Below are 21,430 nucleotides of genomic sequence, written 5' to 3' on the forward strand. Positions count from 1 at the left end.
CTTGTTCTTGTTCTTGTTCTTGTTCTTGTTCTTGTTCTTGTTCTTGTTCTTGTTCTTGTTCTTGTTCTTGTTCTTGTTCTTGTTCTTGTTCTTGTACTTGTTCTTGTTGGGAATGGAATGGAATGGAATGGAATAACCCTACAACGGGGAGGTATGGGTGATATTGGCGATAAGATGCTCCACCCACGCGACCCGACACCGACGCCGTCGCCGAGAGGAACTCGAACTCGAACTCGAACTTGATGCTGAAGGAGGCTGGCCTCACTAACCTAATCTACATGCAACGTTAACGACATGAAATACAGAATACAGAATGCAGAATGCAGGATGCAGGATGCAACTGGCTAAGGCTAAATGAACAATGGATAAAGTGAAAACAAAAAGAAAAGCAAAACCCAACCCCCTAACCCCTAACAAGCTATGGATGTAATTGACCAAAAGGGACTGACTGACTACCAATACAACACAGGCTGCTTCTAAGCTCTAACAACAAGGGAATAATCTAACAACAAGGGAATAAAGGAAAGGAAAGGAAACGAGCCGACAACCAAGCCAGAGACCAGCGTTGACTGCTTGATGCCCGCTGGAGTTAAGCTGTACAAGTCACTTGTAGATTGGAAAATAAGAGACCATCCACCCCGAAAAAATCGACGATAGGAAATGAGACGAGACGAGACGAGACGATCTGGCCCACCGCCGTCCCTTCACACCATGTCACCTACATCACGCCCATCACCGTGATGCTCATCTGCAGGATGGATAGTCGGACCTGGACCGCCGAGACTGACGGTGCGAGACCTCAGCACCGGCATGCCATCTCGCGTGGGCGGGGCGGTGCCGGCATGAAAGCTGGGACGACGTTTGTGCGCGTCTTCCTCCTCGGCCCAGGCCAGACTCTCGTCGGGCAGGAGGATGGCGCGGTCGATGCTGACGGGGAGGCCGCGGTGTCGGCCGCGCAGCATGACGGCGCACAGTACCAGTTTGCTGGCGGTGTGCCAGGTGCCACAGAACGAGTAGGCGTTCCACGGCACACCGGTGGAGATGCCGACGCAGCCGTAGGCGGAGGTGACTTCGAAAATGATGTTGAAGGTGGAAAATACCACCGGGTCGCGCTCGAACTGGCCCGTCTCGATGGCCGTGATGATGAAGACGGCCAGTGCCACCCACCACAGATCATGGCCCAATTGGCCGCGGAGCTGTTGACGCACGAAATCTTGCCGGGTCCACGACGGCGACGGCGACGACGACGACGACGATGTTGGGGCGTGCATAATGGTCATGGTCATGGTTTGCCTCAGCCCGTGCAGAAGCTTGTTGCGGCGCGGGTCGGCTTTCTCATTGTGGTCGTGGTCGTGGCCGTAGACGGGCCGGCCACTGTCGCCTGCTCGGGTGGGCGGCGGCGGCGGCGGTAGCTCTTCGGCGTACAGGCCCAAGGACCGTTCCTCGTAGACGTTGGTGTTGCGGATGGTCATGGTGATGGGAAACGCGCTGATATACCTGAGAAAGGAGGGAGGTCAGCTGTGGGGCGTAGAACTGATTTCAAATGCTACAGATAGTACTACGACAACCGTTGGTTGGTAGCCGGCGGACCAGAGTCTGGGCTCCAGTTGATATTCTAGTAACTGGCTCGGTCCGAACTGGAAGGATGGAAGGATGGATGGATGTTCCGTGATACTTACATCATCAAAACATACAGCACCAACAGACCAGACCGCAGTCCGGAGATGTTGACGACGTAGAATCCACCGCTCCGGACGGCAAAGGCTTGGAACAGGCCGTCCAGAACGCGATAATGCGGAGGAATCGACTGGGTGGTGGGATTGCCAATGTTCAACAGCTCAAAGGCCATCCAGTCGATGCCGTTGAGCATGAAGACGGCGCAAACCAGCCACCAGGTCTGCGCGCTCGGGAACAAGTTGGTATAGACCCGTCGTGGATGGTCGAGACAGAAATTCAAGGTGCGACGACGCACCTGCCACTGTGGCGAGTCCCAGCGTCGGGGGATGAGCTTCTTCATGGTCCACAGGATCAGCCTCAGGAACGGCGGGAAACAGGTATTGCCCGCCAGGATGAGGAGACTCAGGGTGAGCAGGACATAGTAGCTCGTCTGGAGGGCGGTTGCATTTGCATCCAACAACGCCATGCCCGAGTTGTTGAAGGCGGAAATGGCGTAGAAGGCCCCGGTCCAGAACGGGTCAAGTCCTGTTTTTGCATCATTAAGTGTCGTGCTGCCGGACGTGTAGACGTACGACCGTAGTAGTAGTCCACCCGGTAGGGAGTGGGGGTTCCTTACCGTTCCTCAACGCTATTCCGGGCCGGTTGAGCTTGATCCAGGCCCCGACCCCCACAGCCCCCAGGAGTTGGAAGAGCACAAAGTAGAGAGGCACCACCCATGAGAGCAGGCAGATGGCATCATACTCGATCCCTCCCAGTTTCTTCCTTTCCTTGTCGCTGAGATGATGGAACTGACTGTTTCGCCCCAGATAGCCGTTGACCGTATCGAGATATTTGTTGATCGGATTGCGGCGCCGGGCAGCCAAGTCCTCGTCGTGGTCACCCTCGACCATGATTCCGACTCCATCGGTGGACGCATGGTGGTCGACAGGCCGCGCGTTTCGAGGATGCCTGTCAAGCCCGACCGCACCCACCCCGTGGCCTTCGAGGAAACTCGATCGATGACGCCTGATGGGACGAAGGATATGGTCGCCGTGGTCGCCGGCGGGAAGGTCGGTGGGAAATCGGATGTGAAGGTTCGGCTCTAGATTCCTGTCTTGGTCCACTCCGCTCGCGCACTTTGACCTCTCCATCTCCAGTGCTTCGCCAGACGCTGACCGACGGCGGTCCATTGAGTCGAGGTCCTTGTGCTCGTCAATTCCGTGGCGATTGGGGATGGCACGGCCACGGACTGCTCCGGAGGCGACAGCGGCCTCATGATCGGGACCAAACGTGTTTGCTTTGCGTCTGGAAAAGGAGAAGCTGAGCGAGCGAGGCCGCTGGAGCCGTTTCCGTCGTCGGGCTGCGAGTTCGGCGAGCTTCTTTTCAAAGGCACGCTTTCGGATGTGCAGAATGGCGATGGACACCCAGATGGCCGAGCCAATGATGATGAGGAGGAACAGGATCACCTGCTGCCATGTATTCCTGGTGGTCCCGGTCAGGTCAGTGTACCGCCCTTAGGCTAGAAGTGGCATCCTCCTCTACTTACAGTTCTGACAGGTTGACCGTGTTCAGACCTGCAAGGACGAGTCCAGTCAGCAAGATTCATCACCATCACCATTACCACCAACATCAACGAAGGGGTCACATCAACGAAGGGGTCATGTCCGACTTACCCGCCTCGGTCATGGCGGAGATGCACAGGAACAGGCTGTCAATGTAAGAGACGGACCGGGCCGGGGTGGAGGAACCCCAGAATATCACACTGGCCAGCAGGCACGTGACCCCGAAATACAAGTAGTGAAGGTTGATGAAGGAGAGCGAGGGCGTGGGGAGGTTTGGGCGGACATGTCGGTTGAAGGAAGCAGCGACACGAGCCGCCATGGTTCTGGTTCCAGATCTTGTTGGTCAAGCCGACCGGGTCTGGGTCTAGATCCAAGGTGAAGGTGAAGTCACGGTGACACAGAAGCCCAATGCGAGGCAGGGCAGTGTTGGGGGCCTGATCCCGATCAGAAGATGCCCGCATCCGGGTCTCTACAGTTGTCGTACCGCATGTCGAAGGCGATAGTTTCCAGTATGGGTAGCAGCAGCCTCAAGCCCAGAGATAATAGGGATGGTAGTAGGGATAGTATTAATGGTAGGGATGGTAGTAGGGATGGTAGTAGTGATAGTAATAGTGATGGTGATGGAGATGGTGATAATCAGTGGTCGTCGTTATACACAAGAAAAAGAAGAAACAAGGAGACGTTCAAGTTGACGTTGATAGTGCCAAGACCGATGCAGGCGCGAGGCGAGAGTGGACAAATAATGCCGCTGTCAGACAGGCAATATACTGGGCTGACCGACGAAGAACCAGCCAAATGACGGGAATTGACCGCCGCAGACGAAAAGATGTAATATACTAATTGTAGGTAGGTATTTATCCCCATCTTCACTTTCACTTTCGCTTGCGGTATTTATTGAGCCACGGCTTTTCCAGCCTTGCCGCTTGAAAGAAAGACGAAAGAGAAGTTGCCTAATATCAACAATACCTAGATGACAACTACAGAGTCCAGAGAGCTGGGAAGCGGTCTAGGGGTTGACCGGGATCACCTGGGGCAGGCCGTTTGGGTTGGGAGGCGGTGGTGGATGGACATAGTATCCGCGGCCTAGACAGCGATTGTCGCCCAGCGCCAGTCTTTGCTCGACGCCGTGCAGGCTGGCGTCACAGAGGGCAAACGTCGTGTCGGAGACGCAGACGAACTGGCCCGGTTGCCTGCACAGGCCGGCCGGGACGGAGGGTAGTGGTAGTGGTAGTGGTAGTGGATGGGGCACTGCAAGTACGCCCAAGGCCTGCCAACAGGTGCTGGCGGCGAGGAGAAGGGCGGGGGTGAAGACAGATGTGCGCATCTCGATTCAAGGCTGGGTTGAAGGTCGATGTTGGGGTGTAGTAGTCAGTTTTAAATATGAGCATACCGTGTCCCAGGTGCGAGGGGCCAGGTGCCAGGTGCCAGGTACATATGTAGATATTAATACTCGCTACGGACAATGCATTGTCTCTTTGTCCTTTTGAGGGTCCCACCACGTCATTACCTTTGTCCGACGCCCCCTCAAGGATATCCGTGGTTCCTTTCGACAAAGGATAGGATGTTGGATGCAGCCTTCTTTGACGAACATGGACGGGACGGGATATCCCTGCTTTCGAAGTTGGCAAAGGAGGTCTCGACCGATGGTTGATTGACCAGTGATCAGCTGGACCGGCAAGAAGGGACAGGACCTTACCTTACACACTGTTGCTTCATTGGCTGCACTGCACCATGCCGGAGTGGCGAGGGAAAAGAGAAAAGGTGCTGAACGGGACAGGTAAGGGGTGTCAAGCCATGCCTCCTCCCTCCTCCAACTTGCCATCTGGACCATCTGGACCATCCAGCCCGTCGTATAGGTACGAATGCACTGCCAAGAGTGTGGAACAAATAACAAACTACTAGTACGAACTCCTAGGCTTCCGACAGGCTTCTCTGCAGGAGCAAGACAAACAGGCGGAGTCCCAAGATGGGAGAGACGTGAGCCACAGGCCGAGAATGATGGCTTTTAGGAGTCTGGATTCACCGCCAACCTGTACTCCACCCTCCGCCCTGTGCCTTAGGCCACCCAAGCCACCCTCTCCCCACGTCCCTCTGTCAAGGTTGGCCCAAGGTCCCAAGTCGACCGACCGGAAGTCAGGTAGGTAGGAGGCAGACCCATGGGACGAAGTTACTGTAAGCTTGGGAACAGATGTGCCTCTAAGCCCACTGCCCAGGGATGTCGAGCCAAGCAGCCAGCCAGGGAGCCAGCTAATCAAGCCAGCCGAAGCCCAAGGCCTCAGCCTGCTTTGGATACGAGACTCCCTCTAACCCCTCCCGCATCTGAGCTGAGCTGAGCTGAGCTGAACCTCTCCTGCTCCTGCTCCCCCTGACAAGGCCGCACGCACATATGATATATGGGCACAGCGGCGCAGTCAGACCAGACTTTCTGAAAACATCACCGCAGTCATTGCTGGAGCCTGAACTCATACAATTTGTTCCGTGATACTAGGAGAAGGGTATATCTTGCGTCCAGTGGCTGACTTCTCTTGCCAGCCTCATCGTCATCCCCATCCTCAAATCATAGTTTCTCTCAGGTCACTTCACTACTTCACTACCCACCCCTCACTACTCACCACTCACCAGTGCCTGGGACGTCCAAATGTCGTCCCAACATCCCATCCCCGGACCCGGACCGGCCCAAGATGTCTTCCTACCCGTGGGTGGAGGGCTCCCCAGTCAAATCCCACCTCGCGGCGACAACCCAGTTCAGCCCACAGGGGTTGTAAGTTCTTGTTCTTGATGAATGCCCACCATGTCTACTCCGTACAGCAGCAGCATTGAATGGGAGCGCAGCTCAGCTGACGGCGGTCTTGATTCAGACCAACCTCAACCCCAACTCCCACCCCAACTCCCACCCCCCGATCGCCACCAACAAGTTCTACGCGAACTTCCTTCTCGGAGACCAAAGCCAGCCGACTTGGACGCATCCTTACTCTGTTTCCTGGAGCAAAGGAGGCGGCAATGCAGCATCCTTTGGACTGGCCATCTCGCACATTGACTCGGACCAGAAGGTGCTTGGACAGCCCCATCCCGAGATCCCCGGCAGCCCGGACCAGTATTTCTTCAGCCCGGTCGGCATTCAGTCCATCATCTTGTCCGCCACCGAGCTAGACCAGACCACGACCTTGACCACCGACTCGCTGAAGGCCTTCTCCGTGAACGTCAACCTCCAGTGTCGCAATGGTCCTGGTTCTGGTTCGGGGTCGGCGGCGGCCGGGGCGGGCAAGATCACCTTCACGCTTCTCCAAGGCATGGGCTTCGTCACCGGCCGATACACGCACCTCCAGCCGGCCATCCAGAGCAGTGTGTTCTTCCGCACCTTCACTCCCAGCCCGTCTCCCAAGCCAGGCGTGTTCAAATATCAAGTGACGCTGGAAGACAACAAGTCCTGGATCGTGTACGTGACTACCGACGACTGGGCCGGAGCAGACCCCGGACTGCAGCTCGTCTCCAACACCCTTGTTCGCGGCTCGCCCAACTTCAGTGGCATTATCCAAGTCGCGAAGAATCCATCCGCCGCTGCCGCCGCCGGAGAGCACATGTACGATGCAGGCTCTGGCGTCTACCCAACCGACGCCGGCATCACGGGATCGACGACCGGTGCCACCGGACAGTATACCGTGCAATGGACCAAGACGGGGACGGGCCTGAGCCCAAACCCCGGCGGTGCGCAGGCGCAGTCGCCGTTGGTCATGTTTGCTCTGCCTCACCATGTCTCGAGCTTCGACAGCGGGACGAGAAGCAAGGCGACGACGGTCCAGCTGGCGACCACCACCAAAGGCAACGCCACCGCGGTGCTGGCCGATTCCTGGACCATGGTCGAACCCGATCTGCCCGTCGACATGGGCTTCGCGCCCTGGACGCCCGGCACCCCGTTTGCGCTTTCCGATGTGGCCAAGGCAGCCGTGAGCTCGATCGCGGCGAGCGAGGTGTTGGAGGACTTCGAGGCCCAGATCCAAGCCGGTCTGAGCGGAGGCGCGTACATGGGCGGCAAGGCAATCTGCAAGTGCGCCAGGACCGTCTACACGGTGTCCGCCCTCCTCGGCGACACCAACCTTGCCGCTCCGGGGCTGGCCAAGCTGAAGAGCTCGTTTGCACGCGTCGTCAACAACAGCCAGCCACACCCGCTGGCCTACGACACCGTGTGGAAGGGAGTGGTGTCTGTGGCTGGCTATCCAGACCGCGCCGGGAATGCTGATCTCAACGCCGATTTTGGCAACACCGTGTACAACGACCACCATTTGTGAGTGTCGAGCTCTCGCTCTCTCTCTCTCTCTCTCTGACTTCGACTTTCCCCCAAGCCATTACGGATACTGGGTCCACGCTGCCGCCCTCATCGGCCACCTCGACCCCAGCTGGTTGACGGCGGCAAACAAAGACTACGTCAACATGCTCGTCCGGGACTACAGCAACCCCGTGGCCGACGACCCATCCTTCCCCCTCTCGCGCTCCTTCGACTGGTACCACGGCCATTCCTGGGCGCACGGGGTCACGGCCTTCGCCGACGGCAAGGACGAAGAGTCGACGTCCGAAGACAGCAATGCCGCATATGCCATCAAGATGTGGGGCAACGTCGTGGGCGACAAGAGCATGGAGGCCCGCGGCAATCTCATGTTGGCCGTCATGGCCCGCGCCTTCCAGACCTACTTTCTCATGGACAGCTCCAACAATGTCCAACCGCCGAGCTTCATCGGGAACAAAGTCACGGGGATTGTGAGTGTGACTCTCAGAGGGCTGAACAAGTCCTTTTTCAGACTTATTACCCTCCTTTCGCTGTTCCCTCACCTGCCGCTGCCGCTGACACAACCTCAATCGGATAGCTCTTCGAGAACAAGTGCGACCACTCCAAATGGTTCGCCGGGCCGGACTACTGCATCCAAGGCATCCAGATGCTACCCCTGACCCCGTGCTCCGGCCTGATCCGCACCAAGCGATTCGTCCAGGAGGAATGGGACATCTACTTCGGCGACCACGGCGTCATGCCTGCGACCACGGTGACGGACGGCTGGAAAAGCATTCTTTACCAGAACCTCGCGCTCGTCGATCCCAAGGCGTCGTGGGCCTTCTTCTCCCAGCCCACTTTCAACCCGGCTTGGCTTGATGACGGCGTCAGTCGGACATGGTCGCTTGTGTTCGCGGCAGGTATGTTCCAAGAACGGGCTGTCGAGGGAATTTCTCTTTCCCTCTTTCCCATTCCCCATTTTCTCTTTCTTAGCCCCTTTCTTTCCCCTTTCTATTAGTTGCACCGTCGTCATGCTGATGAAGATTGATCCAGGTCTGGGCGGAGTAAGCTAGGATTCGTTAGTGGTGATACATATCAGCCGTGATCATGAGGGTGGTGATGATGGCAAAGGCTTAAGGTTCGAGAAAGAGATCTCCAGGAAATGAGTGTTATAATATCCCACAAGGGCATCCTACGATATCAGCCAGGTCGATACAGCATACGGATATTGTATCCCAATCCTTGGTACCATATGAATTGTGACTAGCGCCAGCATTGAGGTCGACCACTTTCCTTTTCTGTCCTCTACTGCTGTGATTGTGGGAGATTCCAAGCTCGCGAGAAGAAGAGACGAGGCCGGAGTGGCGGAGTGGCGGCCCAAGCACCGCGTGAGGAACACTGATGATAGCAGACAACATGATCCTGTAGACTAGTCAATGTTGAGGAGCTGTCTTGCACCTCTGGCATAGCCTGCATTCCCTCAAAGTCAATGTCACAGAGCATCAAGTCGGGACAGGGTATACCGAGTGCAAATCAAGATATATGTAGATATTAAAAGAAGCCATGCTTGCACGCTCGTTCTCCCTTGGGAGGTAGCTTTCCATAATCAAATTTCCCAATTGCTAGGCCGTTTCAAGGCCGGCTTACATTACAGTACACCTCCTTTCTTTTTTCGGGTAGGCCACCCCCGTGGTCGGCATGGGCATGGTTTGCACTCTTCCAGCATCTGGCTCACCTTTCTTTCTCAAGCCCTTCCTCATTCTCGAAGGGTTAGACGCCTCAATCTCTGGAGGCCTGTGCCCAGTGCCCGCCCATACTACCGTGTGGTGCGTCCGTACTTGCGGAGACTGCGATTGGGAGGTTGGAAAGCCAGATATATCGGTATATTGTTGCCGTAACGGGGCGACAGGGTTCACAACTACTCCAGGTGTGACCATGTGAGACCTTGGTCCCGGCTCACCGGGTCCGTATGAGCTGGATACGCTCTCAATCGTATCGAGTCTGCCGATCTGGGGTCGCTCGACGTATGTCCCTACCGCACTGTGTAAGTTCGGAGTGGACGCTGAGAAGGGCATCGAGCGACTACTGCCCCGCGATTGACTCCGTGATGACCCGTCCGGAATATTGTTGGCCGTGTGGAAGGAGGGAGAGCCTGATACACAAGCAGCACCCCAAGCGGCGCGAGTAGGTGGCAGCGCGCCCGATCCACTACTTGTGCTACGTGCACCGGTGTTGTGGCTCTGGATTGCGTCGCCGGTGGTGGGTTTGGGTGGAAGTGGCTTGCGTACTGTCTGTGATACTCGGCGGTTCAGGTTGGCCATCTGATTGGGCGTGGGAGGAGCAACTGAGTACTGAGCATCAAGAACACCCGGAACTTGTATAGAATACTGATCCACAGGCCTGGGAGATATCGCTGGACCCGTGGGTTCTTGTGGTAATGGCATCTGCTCTGCGGATGGTGGGATTGGTGGGACAGGATGATTGAGACGGGCTTGCAATTTCGGCCCAGCAGTCGGTATCGAATTCAACGAGGACTGCTTCAGGGGCAGGGAAGGCTGCGCTGTTGGAGCTACATTAGGTAAGTCTTGGGTCGGCTGGATGAGGCTGAAAGGAGGATGATCCGGTGGCTGCAAGGGTGAAACTCGGCCCTCATGAGATCCCGGCCTTGAAGACGGATCTCCTGGCGTAGCTGGCGCGAATGGTGAGCTGGCGTAAGCCGATTGTGCATTGGTGGGATGATTATTGGGTGCCGACGAACCGTCGTGGTCAGCGAACCGTCCTGTTTGCGCAACACCAGGGACTGCGTGTAGTGACGAGTGAGAGTGAGAAGGAACTTGGGACGGATATTGATCTGGAGGTAAAAACTGGCCCGGGTCAAAGTCCTGCCGTATTGGATGACCCTGGCTCTGGTAAGGCAGATGTCTAGCTTCTGGGATACCTCCCAAAGCCATGCCTAAGGGGCCGTGGCCTCCGTTTGGACGAAGCTGCGCTGGATGGGAAACCTGCGACATACCGGGGTGGACGGGGCCGTGAGAATCCGTCGCGTAGGGCGGTGGCGGGGATTCCCAACCATTGCTGGGAGAATAGGGCTGGTTTGGCATGTACGCCAGATCTTGTTGTTGTGTAGACAGGGGCGGTCTCGGTGGATATCGCGCAGTGGTGAAGCCTGCAGCAGTGGCAGATCTGTGTAAATTGGCCGGGTTCTGTGGCTGGTCGTGACTCTGAGCAGCGGCTAGAGAAATCTGTGCATCGACATCAAGAGGAGATGACGGCCGTAAAGCGGTGCCTCGTTGAGGCCATTGAGACCCATGTCTTTTAGGCGCTGAGGTGGCAGAACGACCCAATGGTGATGTCGCACCTCCTCTTCCTCGGCCCCGGACAGTGCGGCGTCTTTCCATCGCGACTTCGATGTCTATATCACTCATTTGCTCCGCGAGCAGTTCCGGCTCATTGTCGCCCACTTCAATGGTGACCTCCCGATCTTGATTCATGGATGGCGAGTAGTCAAAGTCGAGGACTGAAACGCGTGACCCATCCACAGGCATAGTCTCGTCTCCAAGCTCTTCCAGGAACCGATCGACGCCACCTGGAGCCACCAGGATCAAACGCTTTCCCGGGAAGGCAACCTCCTGCTCGTCAGGCTTCTCAACCCACTTGGCCGCGGTACCTCCTTCCAGACCTCGGATCTGTTGACATTTGACGAACAAACTTTCCCGCCAGTCCACTTTGGCAGCTAGGGAATCATCCTCAATCTCGTCACTGTTTCCAGAAATCGAAGGGGAATAGGCCATCAAGGGTTCGAGGTGCCCGGTGGCAGAAGTGAGCGCAACCCTTCCTTGAAGCCGCTGCTCGTGTCTTTCGACAACAGAACCCATGTCGGGACACACATCCAACTTTTCAGGAATGCCATACATCCAAAGTCCGCTCCCACTGAAGCCTGCTACGACAAGAGTGCCACACGCCGTCGCAGTGGGGGATGTACAGGGTGCTGGCATGGAAAAGCGTCTGTTCGTGGTGGGATTTAAAAAGTATGCAACACCTGTTCGTGTATCATCGGTGCGTACGGCTCTGTAGGTCAGAAGAGTATGGTCGTAGGCGAACAGCCAGTTGGCATCGCCTTCTGTGTGGCCCTGGAGCAGCTCAGCATGGCTGCAGATGCTGCTGATTTGCGGGAAGAGGATCTGTGTTGTCCACATCCGGCTATGCACCTCTTTCGGTGGAAGATCATTCTCCGTGTAGAAGGGCGCAGTGATCACGACTGCTGAAGGCTCGTCCAGACTCTGAGTGCTACCAACCACCATCGATCCGTCGCCAGAAAAATTCAGAGTGTCGACGCCTTCACTTCGGACTGCTCGGCGATCTGTAGATAAAGCATTGGGAGCCAACGAAAATACCTCAACACCGCCTTCATATGCAGCGGCCAGAACCGTTCCTTCTGGGGCAAGAGCAATCGTCCGGGGAGGATTGTCCATGACCAGAACCTGCGAGTGCTTAACGCCAGGGTCGGTTAGGTGGTAAATGTTGGCCTGATACTTGGAAGACAAAACTGCTAGGATTGAGCCGTCGTCGGTGATGGAGGCAGAGAGAGGCCTCCTCATGGTCTTGAATTCTCTGCGCACCGCAATAATGTCACTGGTGGCATCTATGACATAGATCCTCGATGAACTCAGTGCGAGAATGGTCCGACCATTGGGTGAAAACGAGAAGCGGAACGCCTCCGCGCCGGGCAAGGCGGCCGAGGAGCTTGCGTTGACGGAGATGAGGTTGATGAGAGTCTGACGAGGCCGCAGGTAGGCTTCAAACAGGTTGCGACGGACCTCTGCGGCAAACTTTGACTTCAGTCGAAGCAAATCGTTTTTGCGAAACGGCCCCGTGATGACCGTGTTGGCCAAGGCATAAGAGGGACAGCGTGATAGATGGTGAGCGTAGAGCTCCTTGTTCTGGGCGGCATTGTACCATGCTCGGTTCAGCAGGACCAAGGAAGCAAAGCCATTGGCATCTACTGTCCATAAAATCCTAGCGGCCTTGTTAGTACGGCTAGGTAGGTGCAAAAGCAATGTAGGGAACCGTGGTAGTACCTCTCAATGACCTCGACGGGCAGTTTGTGGAAAGCACTGGGTTTAGGCCGGTGATGATTGGAGTCGCTGGTCTGCTGAGACTGGGGAAGGTCGCCAGGGTGGCCTGGGTCATGTGAGGCAAGTAGCTCAGCCTCATCTTGGGCTGGGTCCAGTGGCTGAGGGGGGATCTCGTCACACGAGACCGAGACGGTCGACGAGGTCTTGGAAGCAGGACGCACGATTATCCGGGGCGGCATGGTGGAAGGACGCCTTTGGCAGTGATGGGTGTATCCGTACCGTGACGCTACTTAGAGAGGCCCATGAAGCATGACATGGTCGATGGCACTGCTGGTGAATCTTGCCGCCATGGAGCTGGACGCGTCGTGCCAGTGGTTGGACAAGAAAGCCAGCAGCAGTCGGCGAAGGGAGGAGAGGCGACTACCTGCTAACCGTGTCGGCGAAGCGTTCAGGTCTGCGATGGAGGATTGTGATTTAGCCGTGGCTGATGTGCTGAGGGCGATGGCAACGATATAGCGGTTGATGAGAGGAGAGGTGGTCAGCATCAAACTGCAAGTGCGTATGTGTACTGTATGTCTCCAGTCGCACAGCTGGAACTGCCACCGGAGGTTAGGATGCAGCACAATAGGTACACCGTACGGATAGCTTCTTTAACTCCGCCTAAGCATGGAGGCCCTTGAGATCAAGTGCTTTTCGTGTTTGTAAAGCAGTACTAATAGCGAGGTGCAGCGAGATTCTGTAGGTCGGGGACAGAAGTGTACGTACAGGTAGTCGTAGTAGTAGCTGGGAAGTCTCCACTGCCACAGCCACTGGCACTGCACGCCGTACCACCTCGGTGTTACAGTTACACGTCTAGCCACGCCGGAAGGGCTTAGGCACAAGCGGCTTAGGCCTAGGGCTAGGGGGAGTAGGGGCCTACGTCCAAGGTTATAAGCGAGATCGCCGCCCTTACCGACCCTAGGCAGCCCCTAGGCCACCCCAGAGACAGGCGGCGTTCACTTGAAGATGCCCCTCCGACTGCTCTCTTCTCGGTGTTCTTTACTTAGAATCAGACTACAGCGGCACCCCAGCTAGTGTGTGTCAGGGGCCCTTAGGCCCATCTCAACTTCAACACACTTTCTGCTCCATATGGAGTACGGAGTACGCAGTCCATATAAACAGGTCGTTGAATCTTTCTGTTCAAGACCGCTCGCTGATTAATGTTGCCTGTCGGCCTCAAAACATCGGGAAATTGTATTCTTTCTACAAGAAGGGAGATATCTCATCTTACGCACGCTCTCTGTCCAACTCAACCACAAGTACCGAGTACTGTAAACACTATACTGATACTCCTGTCCTAATTTTATACAACCACCTGCAGAAACTTTCCATCCATTCAACCAAGTCAAAGCCTCCTTCATTTCTTCTCACTCTCCGTGCTTCCGCTTCCACTGCCGCCGAACCATCCAGAGAAGAATCCAATCTTCATGTTCTTCATGGCCTCCTCCTGCAATCTCTTTTCTTCCGCCTCTCGTTCGGCCAGCCACTTCTCGCCCTCCTCCTTTATTTTCTTTTCGAACTCCATGTATTGCCTCTGTCCACGTTCACGAATTTGGTCCCAGAGCATCTTGCCTTCTCCCGTATCATCGGCACTGAGCGCATCCGGATGAGGTTGTGACAGGCCCAGCCATTGTGCTACACTGCCAATGCTCTTCTTGTGTTTCCGCTTCTCTCCTGCCTCAGCCTCAAATTTCTGGCGCAGGATCTTTTCGCGCCGAGCGAATTCGGCCGGGATATAGGTTCCTTCAAACGACTTCAGGACCTCGCGCGCGTCGTCAAATCCCATTGTCGCCAAGTACTCTAGGAATGGAATCAGCTGGACCAACGTCTGATCCTTGGGATCCCCTGTCCACTTGGGCAGAATAATTGCGTTCTCCGGTTGATGTTTCACGTGATGCGGGTCCGTGTCGATGATCAACACCTTCTTCAGATCTCGGTTCAGGTAGGCAAGATCCTAGATACAATGTTAGCATGTTCCTACATCTGGAGGCACCATTGAACGCACCTTGATATATCCTCCGTCCTTGTAAAGCGTCGCTTCACGGAATAAGGGCCACCGGATTGTCTGGTAAGGATCAAGCTTCCGTAGTACCTGTTCCGCCATAGCCATAGGCTGACTAGTGAACAAGACGATCTCATAGTAACTCCCAAGATACCTCAGGAAATAATCCACGCCAGGTCGCTTCGCTATCCGCCAGCCGTTCTCTCTTGTCCACTCGGAATGGATGAGCATATCCTCCAGGCTGATCACCAATGTGAATGGGTAGCGTAGATTGGGATCCGGATCTTCATCTGGTAGCAGCTTGGTCGTCACTGGGTCCCGGTAATAGCTCATGGTGGAACCCAACCGAGCGCCCACTCGATTGTAGAAGGGTTTGAACCCCCAACCAGATGGAGCATCTGGGTGGGCTTTCTCCTCCTCTTCAGACTCCCAATTGCGCCCCAGATAGACGGAGTAGCCTGCAATCCCAACTCCCATGAGAATATACATGTATCTGAAGACCATGTTCTTTTTTCGGTCACTAGTTGACACATACTCAGTCCGAGGAATGTCATCTCCACCTCTTCCTCGTCCGCCGCTCGGTCCTTCCTCCGAGGGTTCTTCGGTGATATTCAGGCTCGATGGGTTTGCGTGAGGCGTGTGCTTTGCTCTCGCTTGGCTCAGCTCCGCGTCTAACGTAGATGGGATGCCTCGAGTTAGGTCGGGTAAAGGCTGATGTGGTTGATCTGCCGATTCTGCGGGTGTAGCCTTCGCTTCCTCCGCAGGAGGTTGAGAATCAGCGTATTCCCTCACCGACCTTCGACTGGCCTGAGAGACTGATTCAGAGATGTCATTGAGGTCTCGAGTCGGATCGGCGCCAAAAGGCGTCGACTGGGACGATGGCTCATCCTTCGGAGCTGGATTGGCTTGAGTAAAGGGGACTTTTCGTAGCGGTTCTCGAGAATCGGTGGACTGGGGCTGTGATTCATGTTGTGCATCTTTGGCTGTATTAGGAATCTTGTAGTCTGCACTTCTGAGACCTTGGTCTCGTCTGTAGTATCGCAACTGTGTCTGCGCAGATGCTTCTCGGATCAAAGGCCGGCACTGCCGCGGCCTCATTAGAGGCAAAGCTGCGCGTCTGAACATCCTGCAACCAGCATGTCCAAACAGCTAGTGATAGAGACGCAATGACAAGGTCCGGCAGACGGTTGCTGCTTTTCTGACTTATTCCGGAAAAATGCGCTTTGGGCTTCAAGACTGGCAGTTGGAGACCCAAGTCGCCTGATGCAGTGACCAGCCTTGGCGGGCGAAAAGCGGAGAGCTTGAGCATCCCTCACCATCATTTGCCGCACCTCCATTTTCTCTTCTTCTTTTCCTTTCCTTCCATCAAAGAAAGTTGATACCCCCAGAATTTTTGACTGGCCGTTCACAGACCTATATGTTCGGCAGGTTGTATTAGCTGGGTAGACTAATGCACACGTCCTCCTCAAGAGCGCACGAGAGGCCTGCCTATGATCTTCAAGTCGCCCCGTAAGGACGTTACAAATCAGCTCTCGCCCGTCACGATGAGTGTTTAAACGGCCGAATTCGACCCTGAATTCTACGTGCAATACTGTCTCCGGTCTGGGAGACCAAACCTCCATCCCTTCCAATGCCACCGTCCTGGCGAGATGGCCTTGTCAACGCGTTTCCGATCCCGCAGGATCGAGTGAGAACAAAAGCGAAAAGGGCTCTGAAACAGGAACACAATGATGAGAACCTGTCCCCTGTTTCCAACCAAGCCGATGAAGAAGTCCCAATGGGGAAACGATTCCCCTTTCTTGAACTACCTGCAGAGATCCGTAACCGGATCTACAGCCTCGTTCTCTTCAGCAAGTTGGGATACCGAGGAGCTGATGGCGGGAAGAAGAGGCGCACTTCCATCCTTGCCGTAAGCAAGAAGGTGCACCAAGAGGCGTCATATATCTTATACAGCTCACTGAGCTTCAGAATCTTTCCTCTCCAGGACTTTACCCCGGCCCCAGTCATCCAAGAATTGCGACCAATGTACCGCTCCATGGTGACTAAGCTGGAAATGGTGGTAGGATCGAGCTGGACCAGTCCGCCCAAGACCTGGCGCGTAAGCAAACTGCTGGCGAGACGTCTAGGAAGGCTCTCTGCAGTCCAAACGCTCAAGGTTTTCGTCGAACTAGATCCGAGTCTCCCCATGTTTGAAAAATACAGGGTTTCGTATGATTTCTACACCGACTTTTGTGGGGACTTGCTCTCCGAGGTTCTGGCTGCTATGCCGCATCTTACTGCCCTGGAAATGGATGGGAATCCCGGCATTGACAGCACAGGGCCTCTTGTATCAAGGCTGCTTGCTGAGGCTGAGAACAAAGGGAAGATGTGTACGTTAGGACCGACAAAGACACTTGCCACTCCGGCAGGCCTGAGGCCTGTCTTCTGGCAATGACATGAGGCTAATGAATTAATGAATTTCATTGACGAGCATACGTCCACTTGTGAATGATCCGATCTTGCATCGTGCCTGCGTGCGTGCCTTAGACGAGACCTAGACATGGTCCATACCTGTCTGTCTTTATGTAGCCAAACGCCGTGCATGCCGTGATATCTGTAGATACAAGTTACAAACTGAACCGAGTCAAGCCGCTGCCTTTCTCCTCGGCATTTTCATAGCTCCTCGTCCACATCCATCAGGCCATTATCACCATTGCGGTGATCGTGGCCATTCGTTTGTGCTGCCTTCTTTGCGACGCTCGCTTCTTTGTCGATCATCTGCCTTGACACTGCCACAATATTGTCTTCAATCAATCGTTGACCGACATCTTCGATATGTTTCTTCGGATCCACCTTGCCCACGTATCGGGTTTTGAGTTGCTCAGCCGTTAATTCATTCTCTTCCCGGACCCGGCGTTCGTAGCCCTCGGCGAGGTGAACGAGTTGCTGCAGCCCCTCTTCATTGCGCTTCCGCTCGTCAACAAAGCTGTGTGGAAGTTCAAGACCCTCAGTCCAGACTTTCTTGTGTAGATTCATCAGCATGTTTTCTTCTAGACCTGTCTTGCGGTATTGGATTCCAATGCTGTAATAGTGTCTGTTCAGGCCGTGAATAAGGGCTTGTATGGACGGCTTGTTCAGATGACCCAAGTTTGATGTAGTTTGGCGAGGTTCTTGTCCCATCATCATTGTTTGTGGGTTAATCAGGCGAAAGGCGTCAATAACGACTTTGCCTTTGACCGATTGAATGGGGTCGACGACGACAGCGACAGCTCGAGGGGTGAGTTGTTCGAAGGACTGTTGTGTGTTGATATCGACGCTCGACAGCCAGCAGCCAAACCCGGGATGAGAATGGTACCATCCCACCACTGTCTCTGGTCTTCCGGTCTGACGCAGCATGTCCATCATCTTGGTCTGAAAGACAGGATCGACGGATTCAACGCTGACGGATGTTCCCGATTGAGGCATGGCGAAGACATCAACAACTCGAACTGTGAAGTCGTCCACAAATTCACCAAGCATCAGACCCATCACTTCCATGGGTACACCTGCGCGGCCATGCCGGAGCATCTTCAATAAAGCGAGAGAGGAGATATAGACTGTCTCGGAGTTATCGACAAGGTTTGTATCCTGCCCGGGGGCGGCTCCGTGGCCTATGCCCAAGCCTTGCGCCGCGGCGAGCATGCGATTGAACCGATCCATTGTCGAATGTCGTCGAGCAAATAGGCTAGAAAGTCGTCCGAACGAGGAGATGGGAATTCAGGTTCGGGCGGTAGAGCGCCCGGAGCGGACAGCAAATTGGAATATCAGAAGGGATCAACCCGTCTGTGAAGACAGGAATTGTATCAAGTTAGATGCCAGGAGCTCGAACTATTATTGCCAATGGGCTGCGGAGTGCCTGAGGACAGATAGCCAGCAGGAAGATGCAGTTGAAGTAGTTGTTCGCTTGATGAAATCTAAGATGGTAAGCTGCGCGTTCCTGGGGCCTGGCTGCTGACGACCTAGTACTTGGCCCTACAAAGTGGCCACTAACTGCTAGCGGCATCTCCGCCCAAAGTTGGAGACGCCATTTCTTACTATGTACATATCTCGAGGTCTCTCTCTCTCTCTCTTTTTGCATGAAGCCAGCAGGTTCGTCTCATCTCGGTTCTGACTCGAACAACATCCTCAGATATCTTTTGCATTGCCGAAGACTGCTTAGATGCTAGTATTCGAGCCTCTCATCTCAGGCACGCTATCCAAACCCTCTCTATCTCAACTTTGTCGTCATCTACTCCCCCACCGTGAAATATAGCAATCATCACTATCTAAAGAACGCGCACATCAAAAGAGCCAGCTCAGCAAAGAGCGCGCCGTCGAGGTTGGCGTCTTCTACTAGAGGCTCCCCATCGCGAGGCGTATATTCATAGCTGACACCACTGCATAAGCCGCTTTCGACGCCATGTCGTTCGCACCGGTCGACCCGCCGAAGCTGCGGGACGACAGCAAGAAGCGAGTGGCATACTTCTACGATTCAGACGTCGGAAACTATGCATATGTGTCAGGCCATCCTATGAAGCCTCACAGAATACGACTCGCTCATTCCCTAGTCATGAATTACGGCCTCTACAAGAAGATGGAAATCTATCGTGCAAAACCCGCCTCGAAGTACGAGATGACACAATTTCACACCGACGAATACATTGACTTCCTCGCAAAAGTCACACCTGACAATATGGACTCCTATCAAAAAGAACAACAGAAATATAACGTCGGAGACGATTGTCCCGTGTTTGATGGACTCTTCGAATTTTGCGGAATCAGTGCGGGTGGCAGTATGGAAGGCGCAGCAAGGTTGAATCGCCAAAAGGCAGACATCGCCATTAACTGGGCTGGCGGTCTGCATCACGCGAAAAAGAGCGAGGCTAGCGGTTTCTGCTACGTCAACGACATTGTCTTGGGCATTCTCGAGCTGCTAAGATTTCACAAGAGAGTTCTCTACATCGACATCGACGTCCACCATGGCGACGGTGTCGAAGAAGCTTTTTACACTACTGACCGAGTCATGACCGTTTCTTTCCACAAGTATGGAGAATACTTTCCAGGTACTGGCGAGCTTAGGGATGTCGGAGTGGGCTCGGGCAAATACTATGCTGTCAACTTTCCTCTACGCGACGGGATCGATGATGCATCATACAAGGGCATCTTTGAACCTGTCATTCGGGGCACTATGGAGTTTTATCAACCTTCTGCTGTAGTACTACAATGCGGTGGCGACTCTCTTTCTGGAGATCGACTTGGCTGCTTCAACCTCAGTATGAGAGGCCACGCCAACTGTGTCCGGTTTGTGAAATCCTTCAATCTCCCGACACTCATTGTCGGAGGTGGCGGTTATACCATGCGCAATGTTGCAAGAACCTGGGCATTTGAAACAGGTACCTTGGTCGGTGAAAATATGGAGGCCAATCTCCCATACAACGACTATTACGAGGTAAGAAGACCTACCCATCATTTGTAACGCTTTTCTGACCATGCCCTAGTACTATGCTCCTGACTACGAACTTGATGTACGACCGTCAAACATGGAGAACGCCAATTCTCGAGAGTATCTGGAGAAGATCCTGATACAAGTATTGGAGAACATGAAAAGGACTGCCCATGCACCGTCGGTGCAAATGACCGACGTACCAAGAGAATCTCTGGGCATGAATGACGACGAAGAAGCAGCACTTGATGACATGGACGAAGACGAAAACCCTGATAAGCGCATAACCCAACACAAGGCAGATAAGTACGTTGAGAAGAACGGCGAGCTGTCCGACAGTGATGACGAAGATATGACTGGCGTGAATGGCCACATGTCCAGCCGTAAAATACGCGCAACACGAAATTATCGCCACATCCTAGATGTTGGCGGCAATGACTCAGGAGTCGAGACGGGGAGCGCATCGGGTACACCACAGCAGGGTTCCAGTATCACTGACGATGCAGATGAGATGAATGTTGATGAGCTCGAAGACCAACCCGCACAGAGTTCAACCAGCCACAACCTCGCCACAGAGGCGAACGGTTCTGCCGCAGTTTCTGGTCAAGAGTCTCCTGGTCGAGCTCCAGCTCCAGCGGAGTTGGATGGAGACATCGAGATGGGAGAGGCGGAGACAGACGCTGAGGTTCCAGCTACGAATACGAATGCCCCCGACTCGCTACCGGTCGAGGAGGAGTCCACCATTACGGTCCAACAACAGCAAACGCCACCGGAATCGCCGCCAACACCGCAACAAGACGAGTCCACGCCTCTCACCACCACCGAGACGTCTACACAGGCTCCTCAACCCGTTGCTCCGACTGAAGGGCAGACCACAAGCCCCGCCGTAGCGCCAGCAGCGATCACAGAGGCAGAAGCCCCAGCCGCAACGGTAGAGGAAACGGCGGTCAAGGAAGAAGTCATCGGAGATGATGAAGTAGCCAAGGCGCAGGAAGAAGGACGAAAGGAAAGGGAGACGGCGAATGCTGAAGGCCAGGCTCGGGCAGAGGCTGCAAAGGCTGAGGAATAGTCACCTGGGTCCAGCCTTTGAACGGAGAATCGGACTTGAACTCTTTCAGGAAACGTTAAGCTAGGCGCTTGGGTTATGCGAGACGAGAATGGACCCCATGGAAAGGAAGATGTATCCGTATATTGTTCTATTCTAAATTATACTCCGACTGCTGTTGTCGCGACTTTCAACTCGGGAATGTTAAATCCTCCCGTTGCTATCGTAAGTATGCTCGTCCTCGCGTGCATAGTTGTTCTGGTCTCGGAGATGTTGAGATAGCTATTGGCTCAAGTGTATGTTTTAAGCGGCAGCGGCAGTAGAAGGGGCGTGGATGGGCGCAAGAATCG

General features: G+C 54.6%; 7 protein-coding genes across 7 annotated transcripts; 3 read left to right on the forward strand and 4 right to left on the reverse strand.

The window, feature by feature from the left end:
- Positions 1 to 704: 704 nt before the first annotated feature.
- A1O3_00583 (uncharacterized protein) lies at positions 705 to 3,537 on the reverse strand (the record flags this gene model as incomplete). Its single annotated transcript, XM_007730733.1, has 4 exons — positions 705 to 1,497; positions 1,680 to 2,202; positions 2,294 to 3,138; positions 3,302 to 3,537. 4 exons carry the CDS (start codon positions 3,535 to 3,537, stop codon positions 705 to 707), a joined length of 2,397 nt encoding a protein of 798 aa, XP_007728923.1.
- A 2,319-nt stretch (positions 3,538 to 5,856) lies between these two features.
- A1O3_00584 (uncharacterized protein) lies at positions 5,857 to 8,552 on the forward strand (the record flags this gene model as incomplete). The annotated part of the gene is made up of 5 exons (XM_007730734.1): positions 5,857 to 5,979; positions 6,077 to 7,500; positions 7,559 to 7,970; positions 8,078 to 8,399; positions 8,533 to 8,552. 5 exons carry the CDS (start codon positions 5,857 to 5,859, stop codon positions 8,550 to 8,552), a joined length of 2,301 nt encoding a protein of 766 aa, XP_007728924.1.
- Positions 8,553 to 9,122: 570 nt separating this feature from the next.
- A1O3_00585 (uncharacterized protein) lies at positions 9,123 to 12,793 on the reverse strand (the record flags this gene model as incomplete). Its single annotated transcript, XM_007730735.1, has 2 exons — positions 9,123 to 12,495; positions 12,558 to 12,793. The coding sequence occupies 2 exons, from the start codon at positions 12,791 to 12,793 to the stop codon at positions 9,123 to 9,125; spliced, it is 3,609 nt and encodes a 1,202-aa protein (XP_007728925.1).
- Positions 12,794 to 13,950: 1,157 nt separating this feature from the next.
- A1O3_00586 (uncharacterized protein) lies at positions 13,951 to 15,720 on the reverse strand (the record flags this gene model as incomplete). The annotated part of the gene is made up of 2 exons (XM_007730736.1): positions 13,951 to 14,547; positions 14,599 to 15,720. The coding sequence occupies 2 exons, from the start codon at positions 15,718 to 15,720 to the stop codon at positions 13,951 to 13,953; spliced, it is 1,719 nt and encodes a 572-aa protein (XP_007728926.1).
- Positions 15,721 to 16,225: 505 nt separating this feature from the next.
- On the forward strand, positions 16,226 to 17,029 carry A1O3_00587 (uncharacterized protein; the record flags this gene model as incomplete). Its single annotated transcript, XM_007730737.1, has 1 exon — positions 16,226 to 17,029. The coding sequence occupies one exon, from the start codon at positions 16,226 to 16,228 to the stop codon at positions 17,027 to 17,029; it is 804 nt and encodes a 267-aa protein (XP_007728927.1).
- A 218-nt stretch (positions 17,030 to 17,247) lies between these two features.
- Positions 17,248 to 18,273, reverse strand: A1O3_00588 (26S proteasome regulatory subunit rpn11; the record flags this gene model as incomplete). Its single annotated transcript, XM_007730738.1, has 1 exon — positions 17,248 to 18,273. The coding sequence occupies one exon, from the start codon at positions 18,271 to 18,273 to the stop codon at positions 17,248 to 17,250; it is 1,026 nt and encodes a 341-aa protein (XP_007728928.1).
- A 739-nt stretch (positions 18,274 to 19,012) lies between these two features.
- On the forward strand, positions 19,013 to 21,104 carry A1O3_00589 (histone deacetylase 1/2; the record flags this gene model as incomplete). Its single annotated transcript, XM_007730739.1, has 2 exons — positions 19,013 to 20,041; positions 20,091 to 21,104. 2 exons carry the CDS (start codon positions 19,013 to 19,015, stop codon positions 21,102 to 21,104), a joined length of 2,043 nt encoding a protein of 680 aa, XP_007728929.1.
- Positions 21,105 to 21,430: the final 326 nt, after the last annotated feature.

Source organism: Capronia epimyces (genome assembly GCF_000585565.1).
Source record: "Capronia epimyces CBS 606.96 chromosome Unknown aczIQ-supercont1.1, whole genome shotgun sequence".
Classification (NCBI taxonomy): domain Eukaryota; kingdom Fungi; phylum Ascomycota; class Eurotiomycetes; order Chaetothyriales; family Herpotrichiellaceae; genus Capronia; species Capronia epimyces.